This window comes from Chrysemys picta, chromosome 1 (genome assembly GCF_011386835.1).
Source record: "Chrysemys picta bellii isolate R12L10 chromosome 1, ASM1138683v2, whole genome shotgun sequence".
NCBI lineage: Eukaryota > Metazoa > Chordata > Testudines > Emydidae > Chrysemys > Chrysemys picta.
The window spans coordinates 127,088,572-127,104,766 of record NC_088791.1 but is presented as its reverse complement, the minus strand read 5'-3'; the positions used below and the strand labels follow the sequence as shown (position 1 = coordinate 127,104,766).

Sequence of the window (16,195 nt, the reverse complement as noted above, 5' to 3'; positions counted from 1 at the left end):
AGGGTATGACATGAGATTAATCTGTGAATTGTTGACATCATGATCTGTTCAGCAAGCCTCCAGTTTAGGGTATCTAACCATCAGGCCCTACTTGGCAGATACAGTTTCAACCTGTGCGACTATGTTGACAAGTTCAAAGAGAGCCTCCCACAGGATTAGGCGGAGAAGTTCACCACTCTAATAGACAAAGGCAAGGCGGTAGCCAGGGGTGTCCTCCAGATGGCCTGGGATGCTATGGACTCGGTGTCCAGGGTGGTCATCTCTGCAATAGCCATGAGGCATAGCTCCTGGTTACAGACCTCCAGACTGTCCCAGGAGATCCAATCCACCCTGCTGGACCTCCCTTTCGAGGGAACAGGGCTTTTCTCTGAGTTAACTGATGCTAGGCTCCACAGTCTTCAAGACTCCCAGGCCACCCTCTGCTCCTTGGGTCTACATACTTCTCAGCAGGCCAAAAAGCCATTTTGCCCCCCGCCATCTCTGCAGTTATTGAGGTCTTGGGGTTCTCCTCGATCTGGCTCCTACAAAAAGAAGGGGAAAGATGGGTTTTAAGTGATTCCACCAGTCGTCGTCTTGTCAACCTTCCCAGCCTAGACCTTCCAGGGACCAAGGCAGCCAAAAGCAGTCATTTTGAGGATGTGCCCGAGGACGATGTCCCAGTCACTGTACTGGATCCGTTCCCCGTCCACCTCCACCCTTTTCGGTCAGCCTGGTCCCATATCACCTTGGACCGTTGGGTGCTCGACACTGTCTCATCGGGCTATACCCTGTAGTTCGTAGCCAACCAACCCTTCCAACCCCCTTCCCTGTCCCTCTTCATGGACCCGTCTCACGAGCAACTCTTCATTCAGGAGATCAAAAACCTCCTGCACCCAGAGGCATGGAAGGAAGAGGATTTTACTTCTGCAACTTCCTTATTCCAAAGGCAAAGAGAGGCCTCAGACCTATTCTAGATCTGCGGCGCCTCAACAAGTCTCTCAAAAAGTTGAAATTTCATATGGTCTTCCTGGCCTTCATCATCCCGTGCCTGGATCCAGGAGACTGGTACATCGCCCTCGATTTAAAAGATGCGTACTTCCATATTCCAGTGTTTCCTCTGTTTCACATTGGGCCAGCGCCATTTCCAGTTCACAGCGATGCCCTTTGGTCTCTCATCAGCTCCGAGAGTGTTCACCAAGTGTAAAGCTCCAGTGACCGCTTATCTGTGACGTCTGGGGGTCCAAATCTACATATACCTCGACGATTCCTTGCTAAGGGGCCAGTCCTCGGATCATGTGAGGAGGTATCTCGCTCTGGTCTGTTCCACCTGCCACAACCTGGGCCTAATAATAAATGATAGGAAGTTAACCCTCACTCCAGTGCAACACACAGTTCATTGTGGTGGTACTCAACTCCACTTGGGCCAGAGCCTTCCTCCCTGAGACTCTGGTCTGAGCCATGGTAGACCTCATCTAATTTCTGCATGCCCACCTGTTCACCACCACCCACACCTGCCAGAGACTGCTGGGTCACATGGCAGGATGTATTTATGTGGTTTGGCACGCGCGACTTCACCTCAGGCCGCTAATGGCGTGGCTGGCATTGGTCTATGTCCCCAACCAGCACAGTATGGCATACACCTGCTCTGTACTTTCCCATCCAGTTACCATCCACTTCCTATAAGGATGCGATTCTTTGAGTCTTCTCTCCAGTGACAAAATGTATACCAGTCTGCAACTTGAATCTTGTTGGATCAACTCTTACTAAATAACCGTTTGTGCCCCTGGCATCCTGCTCTCCGTTACATCTCTAAGAAGGTAACAGACGAGTCAGGGAGCTAGAGGTGTTCGTGGCTGACCCTTCCTATTGAGTTTTCCACAAGGACTAGGTATCCATGAGACTACATCTGAAGTTCCACCCTCAGGAGGTGTCGGACTTTCACATCAACTATGTCTCTATCTACCTGTGTTTTACTTTAAACAGAAAAGGTGGGTGAGGTAATATCTTTTATTGGACCAACTTCTGTTGGTGAGAGAGACAAGCTTTCGAGCTACACTGAGCTCTTCTCTCAGACGTGAAGAGGAGCTCGATGTAGCTCACAAGCTTGTCTCTTTCACCAACAGAAGTTGGTCCAGTAAAAGATATTACCTCACCCACCTTGTCTCTCTCATATCCTGGGACCAATACTGCATTTTACCTTAAAACCTCATTCTAACATGGAAGAGGCAGCATGACACTTACTGGACGTGTATGGGGCTCTTGCCTTTTACCTGCAGAGGAAGAGATCTTTTCAGAAGTCTCCTAGTCTTTTTGTATTATTCATGGAACATCTGAGAGGCCATTTGTTCCCAGATACTATTGAAGTGGAATTGAGGGTGTATTCTATTTGACTACAAGATGAATGTCTCCCTTAAGTGCAGTGTGAGAGCACACTCAACTAGAGCTTAAGCAGCATTGGTAGCTTTCCTTTGAAATGTACCTATTACAGACAGCTGCAGAGCAGCAAATTGGAGTTTGGGTCTTATCTTTGCTAGAAATTATGCACTAGTGCAGGGGTTCTTGAACTTCATTGCACTGCGACCCTCTTCTGACAACAAAAATTACTATCCGATCCCTGCCACCCCAGGTAGGGGGGCCAAAGCCCCACTGCCCTGGGGTTGGGGGCAAAGCTGAAACACAAAGGCTTCAGCCCCAGGCAGGGGGCCTGTAACCTCAGCCCCCCAAGGCTGAAGCCCTCAGGCTTCGGGCCTAGACAGTGGGGCTTGAGCTTTGGCTTCTGGCCCCATCAAATCTAAGCCAGCCCTTGTGACCCCATTAAAATGGGGTCGCAACCCACTTGGGGTCCTGACGCACAGTTTGAGAGCCACTGCGACTAGTGCAATCAGCTGCTGCTGCAGCTTCTCTAGGCAGAGCCGTTCTGCAGTCTGTGTCATAGGACTCCAGGCATACACCTTTTTTAAGTGACACTGCTTGTGAATCAGCTGAAGTGCATTACACTTAGGGACAATCACTCAAAGAAAGGGGTTACTCACCTTGTAGGACCCTACAAAATTCACAGCCATGAAAAACGCGTCATGGGCCATGCAATCTGGTCCCTCCCCAAGTGAAATGTGGTCTTTTATGTGCTTTTACCCTGTGCTATACAGATTTCATGGGGGAGACCGGCATTTCTCAAATTGAGGGTCCTGACCCAAAAGGAAGTCGTGTGGGGGGTCGCAGTATTGCCACCCTTAAGTCTGCGCAGCCTTCAGAGCTGGGCAGCTGGAGAGCAGTGGCTGTTGGCCAGGCACCTAGCTCTGAAGTCAGCGCCCCACCAGCAGCAGTGCAGAAGAAAGGGTGGCAATACCATACCATGCCATACTTACTTCTGCACTGCTGCTGGCAGTGGTTCTGCCTTCAGAGCTGGGATCCTGGCCAGCAGCCAGTGCTTTCAAGATCACTAGTTCTGAAGGCAGTGCCGCCACCAGCAGTAGCACAGAAGTAAGGGTAGCAGTACTGCAACCCCACCCTACAATAACCTTGCAACCCTCTCACAACTCCTTTTTTGGGTCAGGACCCCTATAATTACAACACCGTGAAATTTCAGATTTAAGTAGTTGAAATCATGAAATATGTGATTTTTAAAATCCTATGACCATGAAGTGCCCAAAGTGGACAGTGAATTTGGTAGGGCCCTAATAATAGTGTAATAATTTCATATAATAAGCAACCAAAAATCCCACCAAAACCTAAGAATGTGAGCTATCATTCTCTAAGCAAGTGTATGAAAATAATTGTAGCAAAATTCAGTAAGAGCAAAGTCAAGATTGTAATTATGTAAAATAATTTATTAATAATTTTGTATCAATATTGAGGCCTACTCCAACTCTTCTCATTGCTTCAGTTTCCTCAACCGTAAATGGTGATCTTACCTGCCATGAGAAAGACCTGAGACACCTTCAAATGAAGGGACCTTTATATATTTGCCAGTGTTTTGAGTTTGTTACAGAAAATAATGTTGTTTGGAAATAGAAAAAATATGCTTAATAAATACTGCATATACTTTTTGCATATGAACAGGTTAGTATATGTACAGTACTTATTGGGATCAAAAGAGTTTGGGAAAGGTCTGGTTAGTAGCAACTTGTTGGAGATCTTCTGCTGTAACACGGCTAGAAGGCTTTAAACTGAAAATTGAAAGAAGAAACTTTCCGGAACTTTAAGTGTGTATAATACTAACTCCTTATAAAGTTAGTTTCAGAATGGATTATGGTCAGTCACTGTGAAAACTAGTCAGGTTTTATATCTTCAGTTCAAAATTATTTCAATGACTATGCCTATTATGACATAGCGGATAGAAGTGTGATTAAAAAATATTGCTTCTAATTTTCATTTAGAATTTTATCTTCTGTTGTGGTATGATGTCTTCTTAATTTAGCTCTATGCAGTAACATTTTACAGCTAGTGAAAAACATTTTCTGCCACGTAAAACCGCACAGTAATATGCATTTGTAATCTGTATCACATTATGTAAATGGTAACAGGCTGTAAAATTTATGGCTTATACATGGAAATTCTCCTAACTTAAAAACATTGTCAAGTAAAATGCGCTACGTTAACTTTAGAAATGTCACATTTCTAAAGTGGATTGTTTTCATATACATTTTTTAAAGGGTCAAACCTGTGGGGTCATACTGTGAACCTACATCATGTACAGTGTCTTTCTTGGCCGGTTATATTCCCCCTTTTACCCTGCCCATTTCATAAATGAATTCTGTCTGCTGAGCAATTCAGCATTGTTCCCTAATCAATTGTGATTTAAATCTGACAGAACCCACTTATCCTAAAATTTGTGGCTTTTCTCCAAAGGTATCAAGCTTCATCAAAGAGCAGGCACAGGAACAGTGTCAGATGATAGTTATTTCTCTAAAGGAGGAGTTTTATTCCAGAGCAGATGCATTAATTGGAGTCTGTCCAGAGGTACAAATAATCTTAGTTATTTTTCTGTCTTGATTTAAATCAAATTAACTTCATACAGCAATTAAACTATTAAAAAAAATTCCAGCTACAGCCAATTATTTCTTAAGAAATGACTCCCCCTTAATGCTCATTTAAAAAAAAATTCTCTAACAAGTATATCAAGAGCTGGGTGGTTCAAATGCATTGTTTCTCATTCAGGAACAGTCATTGGTAAGTGTTTAATAGCGTTCCAGAACAAGCTATGTATAGTTAAGTGGTCCTTCTGGTAACTGCATCATCTTATAGATAATGCTTATTTTTAATATATGCTTGTAAACTGATTTGATTCTTCCTCCTTTCAGCAAGATGATTACATGTTTAGTCAGGTACTGACTCTGGATCTTACTGTGTATCCAGACATTGATGACAGTGAACGAAAAGAGAAGCACAGATACAGTTCCACACTGGAATAAAACATGAAAGTTTCAGGGCCATCTGTGAATAATAAAATTGTGATTTCTACAGCCACCTTTCTGACAAGTTTGTAAGCTTTTTGAATATTGCTTTTAAATATTCTTATACAGAAGTCCAAGAATATAGCTTCGTAACCCACAGAGCCATTTCTTAGAATTTGGAGAAGAATAAATGATTGTATTATTTGACCTAGTTTTGTTTAGGGTTTTATGGAGTACATGTTCCTGTTGCGTTACAAATTCAAAATATGCTTTTGAAAGACATTACTGAAATGGCTAAATTCTAGTGACTAGTGCCTAATCTCTTTAAGTATGTTCTTGTTGGTTAGCATTAAGATAAACTATGAAGTCCCATTAATATAAAAACTGATGAATGATGAGTGACTTTTTGAATATGGATGCTATGTTAAATTCATATGATTGCTGTCAAAAAATGCAAACCTCATCTGTTATATATAGCTTTTCAATGTTAAACTATTGAGAATTAAAATGTTGGAAAAAATCTTGAAATGTATAGCATTTTTTACTTTTTATCAGGAAGATTCTCACTACAAGGTTTCAGATGTGGTTAGGTTAAATATAAAGATACAAGTTCTAGGAGCTTAAATGTTTTTTTAAACTGTATATATTCAAAGAGCTACTCTAGGGAAGGAGACATTATATTCTGTTTCCAACACTTGTAAAAGACCAATCTTACATTTCTTCTGAAATTGAATCCAGAGCTTTCTGGTGCCATGTTCTGTAAGGGTCAGAAACTGATGAGAGACTAGCTCCATATTACATGGCCATGTTTGCCCATCATTGCCAAGCCACAAAGAGGTGTACAGCTTCCCCTCTCCCCCAGTCAAAACTGTTCCTTGGTGGGTTTTCCCCCTACCTTTTAGCAAACAGCCAGCCAGCACAGTTGGCAGACAAGGTATATTAATCATAACACTTTATGGCCAGATTGTGATACCCTTACTCATGTCCAATAAACATATTACCTTCCACCTTGTCTCTAAAATTCTCAGTAAATACACCAGTTTCCATTTTAAAAAAATTATAAAAGAATACCAAAAAAGTAAATTAATTTCTACAATAGCGTTAGTAGAGCCAGCTGCATCATTTAATGAATGTCTAGGTTTATGGCCTATTTCCTCCACTTGGGAATCCAGACTCAGTCGTATTCAAAACAGGATTTCAAAGCAAGTTACTTTTTGATTAACTGAATGTATCACACTGAACAGTCACGTTCTAGGTATATCCCTTTCAGCTATATATTTCCATGAGCCAGTTGCAAGTCAGCCCTCCTTATAAGATAACTGAAACATGCATATTCTACTGCCAGTAGCTTCCATAATGGGCCACACAGCAACTCTGCTTTTAATATGCATACATTGAATTGTAAAGAGATCTCATCACTACTGCGATGTGCATTTTTCACAGTGCAATTGTATGGCACTAAGGCAAGAATGGCTGTTTTACAAGTTGCAGTTTTCAGTGGTGTTTAGACTTGAAGAGTCTCCAGTGCTACCTGTTTAAAAAAAGCAAAATTAAATTTACTTGTGATTTAAAAACACTTCAAATCAAATCAATGCTAAGTTTAAATGTGTGTGTGCATGTGCAGTGGAAAGGCAGTTATGTAGTGTTGCTCCTGGGAAAACTAAAAGACAAGTTAAATAGGTTATATCTGAGGAACCAACTGAATGGATGAGATGCTCAGATACTATGATGATCGGAGCCATAAAAGTACCATAGAATAGAGTTCAATAAAAGTGTATTGCACTAATTTTAACCTCTGACTGCTGTGTTAAAACAACCTCAAAACTATAGTGTGCTCGCAGCAGCCTCAGGAAAATGGGTGCAAAAAGCACAGCCTAATCCAGCCACTTAATCAGCCATCAGTATCTGATTGATGCTGATTAAAGAAATATTAATTTTTGTAACACTTTAGAATTTCATTTAAAGAAAAGTGTTTGCTCCAGGGCAACACAATTTTGGGGGAAACTAACAAGTTTTACAGGACCCCCTCATAAAAACGTGAAATCCAAGCTCTCATAATAGAATTTAAATTTGGTAGTCTAAGGACAGGATTCAGCAAGGGTCTTAAGCATGTTTTACTTTAAGCATATGGAGTAGTCACATTGACTGTAGTCAAAGTGGTTAAAGCCTTGATGAGCTGGGGTTTGTAGCAGTTCTCTACTGCACATAATTAGATAGTGGCCTGCTTTAACTATGCAGCAATGAAAACATCCCCGTAATCTCTACTTGAAATACCAAAAGCATGTCCTGTCCTTCAAACAAACTGAAATATTTTCATTCCAAAGTATAGTAAGTAGTGAAGTGAATCCCAGTCAATAAAGAACAGCCTGTATGCTGCTGGCCACTTTCATTTATATTTTCATTTCCCCCAATGTTAAGTGATACTAAAAGATACCAGATGACAAGTGAAAAATGAAATATTCATAGAATAGGTCAGATATTTGTGCTTTATAAAATATGAAGATGGTGCCTGCTCCAAGGAGCTTACAGTTTAAGGTTCAGATCCTGTAAGCAGCTTTATGCTGACAGCCCTCTGGGCATATGGAGCTTAATTGATTCAGTCGAAGGTGCAGGGGCATGCCCACATAAAGCAGCTTGGAAGAGGAACCAGGAATAAGAAAATAGATGAAAAAGGGGGTGGGTGGGGAAGAAATAAAATATGCAAGCAAGTTGTCCGAATGACGACACACACAATGTGCTACCCTTGTTTGCAGTTCTTAAAAATAACTTAATTTCAACCTTACTTTCTACTTAAAATATCTCTTTATAGTCTGTGTCAGTTTCACTTTCAAGTGTTTGAACCCCAGCCTTCTCCAACTTTTAGTTTAGGTATATTTAACACTGCCTTTTTGTGGTGGTGTGGAAATGAATCCTTGTCTATTTTTAAAACTTTTACTTTAACCTTAGGGTACAGAACGTTAGTTTTATTTATTAAATTAGTTTCTAACAGCTTTTAGCAGTTACTCCCTGCTCTTGACTGGGACTAGTAATAGTGAGAATAGTTCACTCTGGGTGAGAAAAAATTGCTAAGAGCAGCAGGCTACTATGGTATATGAAGGTAAACTCTTAATGCCATTTCAAGTTGTTGTTCTTGCCAGGAAGCAGGGTTGTTACAGTCAATGCCAGGTAGAGAAAGTCACTGAAACTCTGGAGTACTGAGAGCCCAATTCTCTGCTTCCCGCTCCGGTGGTCCTGCGCAGTTGCCCTGCACTTGGGTTTCAAAATTCTTTACAATGCCCAGGTCACCAGCAGAGGTATCAACTGATGAGAACCAAAAAAAAAAAAAAAAAAAATGTAAGTCACTCATAGATTTGTAATAAATTGACTATACAAGAAATAGCAGCCATCTGCCAATGATCTAATCCAGTTAGTATTTAAACTGCCCTGCACCCCCTAGAAATGTATTAAGAGATTTTGAACTTTTTAGTCCACTTAAATCCTGGAAATAATTAGCTCTGAAAACTTTTCAGAGATTATTTTTAAGTATCTTGGAATTTTAAGATTATTTATTAGGGGGTGAGAATACCATTATCAGATTGTTTGACTCTCTTAGAAAGATCCAAGTCATTTTCTCCTAACTTTCTCTTTGCACAGTCCACACATGAAGTCCCTGAAAAACAGAAAACTTGAATTAAAAAATACACACAGCTATATTAAAATCCTTCTTGTATTATTTTTAAACACATTATTTCAAACATCACATATTAAGCTACACATAAGTAGTATTGGTCCAGCTGGAAGCTCTTATATTTGGGTCTTGTAACCAAAGATCCTGACTTCTGTTGTGCAGGGAGTGACACTGTACTCCTTTGGTTTGTGGACAATTGGTGCTCCCTCATCCACTACAGCTGGGTTATTCTCATCCTCCAAACAAGGTTTTAAAAATACCTGTTGCTTTACAATGTACTGCTAGCAGGTGGAGCTGTTCAGAGAACTAATTACCGCCACCTCTCCACTATTTCACCTCCACTTTAGCAGGTAGTTCCTCTAGGCGAGTGTTTTTCAAACTGTGGGTCACAACCCAGTACTGGGTTGCGAAATGTAGGGGACTGGGTTGTGGCGACTCTGGTCAGCACAGCCAACCAGGCCATTAAAAGTCCCGTCGTGCTCTGCCCTGGAAGCAGCCAGCAGTAGGTCCGGCTCCAGGGCTCTGAGCACTACCTCCACCCCAAGCACCAGCTCTGCACTGCAGACTGGGGGTGGTGCCTGCAGGCAAGAGCCATGTGGAGCTGCTTGTGCATCTCCGGCTAGGTGCTGGACCTGCTGCTGGCTGCTTCTGGGGTGCTCCGCAGTGCCAGGACAGGTAGGAAGCCTGCCTTAGCACCCCTGCTGCACTCCTGACCGGGAGCCACTCAAGGTAAGCCTGCAACCCAATTCCCTGCCCCAGCCCTGAGCCCCTTCCTGCACCCCAGAGCCTGCATCCCCAGCCCAGAGCCCTAAATGCCTCCTGCACCCCAAACCCCTGCCCTAGCCCCCCTCATCCCCAGAGCCTGCACCCCCCAGCCCAGATGCCTCCCACAACCCAACCCTCCACCCCTGCCCTGAGCCACTCCCACAGCCCAAACCCCTCATTCCCAGCTCTGTTGGGTCAAGGGCATCAACAATTTTCTTCAACAGGGGGTACGTCTTCACTACCTGCCAGATCAGCGGGTAGTAATCAATCTATCGGGGATCAATTTATCGTGTCTCATTTAGATGCGATAAATTGATCCCCGAATGCACTCCCCGTCAACTCCGTAACTCCACCAGAACGAGAGGCGGAAGCAGAATTGACGGGGGAGCCGCGGCCATCGACCCCACGCCATGAGGACTCAAGGTAAATCGATCTAAGATACGTCTACTTCATCTACGTTATTCTCGTAGCTGAAGTTGCGTATCTTAGATCAATTCCCCCCCCCCCCAGTGTAGACCAGTCCTAAGTTGCCAGAAAAAGTTTGAAAAGCACTGCTCTAGGCCTCCTCTCTGTTGATGAGCAGAATCTTTTCCATTATACTTTTTATTTGTTCCTCTCTGCTTAGTGCCTGCTGGTAGGGAGAGAATTTTTGAGAACAGGAGTTTGCAGGAAACCAGTATGGGATGAGAAAATTGCAGGACCAGTTAGGATCCAACAGGCTCCTGCTCACGGCCCAGCTGTGCAGTAGTATGCCACCTCCCCCACTCCACTATATAGCAAGAAAGCCTTAAGCTGTTGAGGGCAGAAATTCAGCAGGAGCATCTTGCTTTCCAGAGTCTCCAAGAAAGTTGTTTTGCTGGCTACTTGGTGTTTTAGCCCAAAATGAAACCGCAACAAGGGTTGACTCCAGCAGGAGCTACTTGGGAGTAGAAATTCAGCAGCAAGCTCTGGGCTTTAGGAAGCAACAAGCCAGAGGTCCTTGGCTATTTTTTTCCTTCTGCCTGGGGTGAAATATGGTATCCAAGAATGTTTCCAAGAGGCTGGTACATCAAAGGGGCAGGAAGAAAAAGGACTGAATGCCCCACTCCTTTCAGTCTGCCACAGCAACCAGGTGTTTTGCCCCAGTTGTTCCAGAAAGGGCATTAGCTAATCCTAGTTGTGGTACTGCCTGGTCTGAACTCTAGTCTCCTCTCTCTGCCAACAACTCAGACACTGAAGCTACTGTTTTAAAAAAAAAAAAAAAAAAAAAACCCTAAATACATCAGGGCAACCTGAGGGTTTTGTGTGGAGGAGGAACGGAATCACTGTTCCCTCAGACACCTGACACTTTCCCACTCCTTTCACTGTGTTCCTCAGTTAGTAGCATGTCTGGCCCATACTGTGGGCATGCTTATGTCAGTTAACCCTCTTTTCTGTGCTCCCTTAAGTGTGGCCTAGTCCACATCAAAGAAGCTTATTGGAACATCTCTGAGGGTGAGATTTGCCTGCATTTAATTTCCTACTGTATTAGGCTTAGACTTGTGTTTTATTTTGTTTAGTGGTTTACTTCGTTCTGTCTTATTACTTGGAACCAATTAAATACTACTTTTTGTATATTAATTAACCCAGAGTATGTATTAATACCTGGGGGGGCAAACAGCTGTGCATATCTCTCTATCAGTGTTATAGACGGTGAATATTTTGAATTTACCCCATATAAGCTTTATACAGAGTAAAATGGATTTATTTGGGGTTTGGACCCCATTGGGAGCTGGGTATCTGAGTGTTGGAGACAGGAGCACTTCTTAAGCTGTTTTCAGTTACGCCTGCAGCTTGTGGGGAACATGGTTCAGACTTGGATCTGTGTTTGCAGCAGGTAAGTATGTCTGGCTCAAACAAGGCAAGGTACTGAAGTCCCAAGCTGGCAGGGAAAATGAACTCAGAGGTAGACTAGGTACATCAGGTGGCAGTCCCAAAAGGGTTTCATATGTCAGATCAGCTGAGCCGGCTATTTTATTGAACCCAGTAGTAGTTTTCATCAAAGGGACATTGGCGGAAGTGTCTGGTTCATACCATTAGCCTGCCCTCTCCAACAACAAGGTTAATGGCTATGTGCACTAAAATGTTAGCAGTAGGGAGGAGAGTGCGCCATGATGTTGCACAGCTGTAAAACCACTTCAGCAAGGCTTTAAAGCTTAGAGGATTACAGTATGAGCAAGGGACTTCAAGCATGATTGCTCACATCCAGCTCTGCTCTTCCCCTGCTCCTTAGCCGCTAATGTTTTCTTTTTTTAAACGGCATTCCCACTTTTAAAGGGCAAATCACATACTGGAGCAGCAACAAAAGCATCAGAATCTGTACAACTGAGAGAAGGGTAGTCCAGTGGATTGGTGGTTTCTCTACTGTTTCTGACATGGTTAGTTCAACCCTTCAATAAGATGCCTTTGTGTACCGTGACCAAAAAAGGTAAGAAAAAAAAACCCTCTCAAACCAACCTGAGATTTCTACCCTATTTTCCCCATAAAAATAGAACTTTCCAGTTTTCAAGCCTTCCAAATCAAATTTTAAAAAGTCTACATTTGATAGGCTCTCAAAACAGTCTTCCCACATTGATTTTCAAGTTCTCCTGATGCATCCATGTTATCTTCCCACTTTTCCCTGAACTAGAAAGCAGTCAGTGAAGGCCAGCTTTACTTTTTCCTGAGGAATTTTTTTTGGGTGTTCTTCTTGGTAAGAAAGAGACTGGACAAGTTTTATCCAGTTTTGCTTTTGTCCAGGCTTCTGTGCTTACAGACATGTATTCCCTACACGGTGCAGACACTCAACACCCCCACATCACCATTACCTAGCAATACCTATAGGAGCAACGGTTACACACTAAGAACAGGAGTACTTATGGCACCTTAGAGACTAACAAATTTATTAGAGCATAAGCTTTCATGGGCTACAGCCCACTTCTTCGGATGCATATAGAGTGGAACATATATTGAGGAGATACACACATACCATGAACAGGTGGGAGTTGTCTTACCAACTCTTAGAGGCCAATTAAGAGAAAAAAACTTTTGAAGTGATAATCAAGCTAGCCCAGTACAGACAGTTTGATAAGTGTGAGAATACTTACAAGGGGAGATAGATTCAATGTTTGTAATGGCTCAGCCATTCCCAGTCCTTATTCAATCCTGAGTTGATTGTGTCTAGTTTGCATATCAATTCCAGCTCAGCAGTCTCTTGTTGGAGCCTGTTTTTGAAGTTTTTCTGTTGTAAGATAGCCACCCGCAGGTCTGTCATTGAATGGCCAGACAGGTTAAAGTGTTCTCTTACTGGTTTTTGAGTATTATGATTCCTGATGTCAGATTTGTGTCCATTAATTCTTTTGCGTAGAGACTATCCAGTTTGGCCAATGTACATGGCAGAGGGGCATTTCTGGCACATGGCATATATCACATTGGTAGATGTGCAGGTGAACGAACTCCTGATGGTATGGCTGATGTGATTAGGTCCTATGATGATGTCACTTGAATAGATATGTGGACAGAGTTGGCATCAGGCTTTGTTACAAGACTAGGTTCCTGGGTCAGTGTTTTTGTTCAGTGATGTGCTGGTGAGTATTTGCTTTAGGTTGGGGGGTTGTCTGTAAGCGAGGACAGGTCTGTCTCCCAAGATCTGTGAGAATAAAGGATCATCTTTCAGGATAGGTTGTAGATCTCTGATGATGCGCTGGAGAGGTTTTAGTTGGGGGCTGAAGGTGACAGCTAGTGGTGTTCTGTTATTTTCTTTTTTGGGCCTGTCTTGTAGGGGCTGACTTCTGGGTACTCGTCTGGATCGGTCAATCTACTTACACACTGTAGCCCACAGCCCTTACCATGGCTGTTTAGGAATGGTAGTGCCATCATTTCCACCTCCACCCCCAGCACTGTCTCACCTCCTGCAGCTAGAGTCAGAGCTTCCCATATGGTATTTTTCTCATGTTTTTAGAATACTTATTTTTAAATAGTTAGGACCCTATAGTTGTTAGCTAGGTTTAGGCTGTGTTATATAGTACTATACCCTCACCGGGGTTTAAAAGCACTGTCAGTGGGACTAGCCACCCCACAATAATGAACACACACACCCAGGCTGTTTTTTGTGTGTAGGAATATTGCTCCATTAAACAGGACGCAGGTGTCCTGCGACTTGCACTTAAAACAGAATCTCATGGAGCAAGCCATGAGGCCAGACTGCTTCAGGGGCTGCTGTGGACTATCAGCCCCATCAGTCTTTAAAGCTTATGCAGACTCCTGAGAGGCTGCCTGAAGTAGACTCCTCTGCAGAGAAGAAAGGATCAGTCCCCTGAGGAAGAGGACACAAAGCAAATCAGAGCCATTCTACAGCTCAGAGAAATTCTTACCCTTTTCTACACACCGTGGGGAATATCACCATACTTCTCCTAGTGACAGAGCAGGGCTGTGTACCTGCTCTCTGCTCTCACTGCAATATCAGACTGACACCTAAACTGAAGTTATTTACCTGGCTGTATTCTTTCCCAAGCCACATTCCAATCCTAAGGAACAATGACTTCATACTTTAGATGTGAAATGGTGTCTGCCTTTTTAATTGGGCAAGGACTAAGCTTTTTTCAATGACCATCAGCTTTTCATTTCTTTTGCAGATATGATGAAAGATCAGCCAGCAGCAGTACAGCAGATTTCCAGGTGGATAACCACCTGCATTATTTAATACAGCTACGGAGTCTGGTGGCACCTTAAAGATTAATAGATTTATTTGGGCATAGGCTTTTGTAGGTAAAAACTTCACTTCTTCAGTTGTTTTTGTAGATACAGACTAAGATGGCTACTCCCTGATACTTTACAGCTTACTGAGTAGCTCAGGCCACACCTTGCAAACTCTGGAGGCTCATTCAACAAGGGTTCAAGTGACTTCAGTGGCATTTCTTAGTGGCATTTCAAGTTTAGATATTTGCAAGGTTGCTACATGGTCCTACATACATGCTTACTAAGCATTATGCTAAAACAGCAGCTTCCAGGTCAGATGAAAACTTTGGGAGGACAGTTCTGCAGATGCTATTTAGGTAGACTCTGAGCCCAACTCCTACAAGTATTATTTGCTAGTCATCTGAAAGAAATACATGTCTGCAGCCAGTGGTGAGCTGGAGACGGTTCATACCAGTTCACACGAACCGGTTGTTAAATTTTGAAGCAGGTTTAGAACCAGCTGTTAACCCGCTTCCCTGCGAGGGGGGCGCTGCAGCTTTGATGGGCTCCGGCTGGGATGTGATGTAATTCCTCCTCTGGGGGTGCTGTGTTGCGGGATCCATGTGGGCCACCGGCTGGCCCTGGGCATGGGCGCTGTTGCTCCCCCAATCCCTGGCCCTGGGGCTCCCACTGCTGCCTGGTGGGTCCCTGCCTACTCTGCTCTGAGACTCTCCAGCCTGCTCCACACCCCCTGCCCTGCCTGCAGCCAGCCCCGCACCCCCTGCCCGTCTACAGCCAGCCTTATGTCCACTGGTGCCCTGCAGTTCCCAGGGCAGTAACCCTGCACACCTGCTTAATGAGGGGGGCAGGGAGTAGCTGGGAGCTACACATGTGCACACTTTTGGGTGACTAGACAGCAAGTGTGAAAAATCAGGACAGGGATGGGGTGGGGGTAATAGGAGCCTATATAAGAAAAAGGCCCAAAAAATCAGGACATCTGGTCACCCTAGCACACCCCCAGGGAGTGGCGGGGACCCACACGTGTGAAATGGAGCTCATTTCTAGTTCAGGCCCCTCTTAAAAAAAGAAACTTTAGCTAGGGTTAACATATGTCCGGAAAAATACAGATGTGTCAGGCTTTTTGGTTCTTAAATCACCGTCGGGCAGGAATTTTTAAATTTTAAACATATAGATGTATGGTAACCCTCTTGGTATAAAAAAAATACATACTGTGGTACATCCCTTAAATCAGAACTTTTTATAGGGAACCAGTTGTTAAGATTTTGGCAGCTCATCACTGTCTACAGCCACTCAAACAAAAAATGGTTACCTGCCTGTACTGCAGCTGTTCTTCTAGATGTGGATGCAGATGTATAGACCAGGACCCAACTTTGTCCCCTCTGCATTGGGGTCTCTATTCTTCACATTTGGTGCAAAGGAAATTAAGGGATTTGAGGCTGCACTACCCTTATATAGCCATGGAGCGGAGGAGAGGGGGGAAGGCCAGAGGGCACAAGTGCCACCTCTACAGGTACTGCTATGTAAAGTTATCTGGCTTTGTTGAGCTAGGTGTGCACACACATCTCAGTGGAATACCTCTCTGCACCCACATCACATACTGAAGAACAATTACAGTACAGGTAATCGTTTTACAGTATACAAGGTCCACTACTACATGGCCTTCAGGCCTTACTGAGAAGATCTCAGTATTTTCCTT

At 43.4% G+C, this 16,195-nt stretch overlaps 2 protein-coding genes across 20 annotated transcripts in view; one reads left to right on the top strand and one right to left on the bottom strand.

Annotated features, from left to right (window-relative positions):
• Positions 1-5,621, top strand: part of SMC1B (structural maintenance of chromosomes 1B) — a 78,910-nt gene extending 73,289 nt beyond the window's left edge. For all 7 annotated transcript variants that reach the window (XM_065570090.1, XM_065570074.1, XM_065570056.1 and 4 more), the window contains 2 exons: positions 4,828-4,938; positions 5,280-5,621. In XM_065570090.1, the coding sequence (XP_065426162.1) occupies positions 4,828-4,938; positions 5,280-5,390 (222 nt within the window). In that variant the 3' untranslated portion in view covers positions 5,391-5,621. The remainder of the gene's footprint in view (positions 1-4,827; positions 4,939-5,279) is intronic.
• FAM118A (family with sequence similarity 118 member A) overlaps positions 3,786-16,195 on the bottom strand; it is a 30,721-nt gene continuing 18,311 nt past the window's right edge. For 7 of the 13 annotated variants that reach the window (XM_065570140.1, XM_024100396.3, XM_042846993.1 and 4 more), the window contains 2 exons: positions 8,938-9,021; positions 3,786-8,672 (listed from right to left, as the gene is read on the bottom strand). In XM_065570140.1, coding sequence (XP_065426212.1) covers positions 8,548-8,672; positions 8,938-9,021 — 209 coding nt within the window. In that variant the 3' untranslated portion in view covers positions 3,786-8,547. Of the gene's footprint in view, positions 8,673-8,937; positions 9,022-12,908; positions 13,451-16,195 lie in introns of those variants that run through there. The other 6 variants (XR_010593194.1, XR_010593195.1, XR_010593199.1 and 3 more) reach the window with 3 other exon arrangements.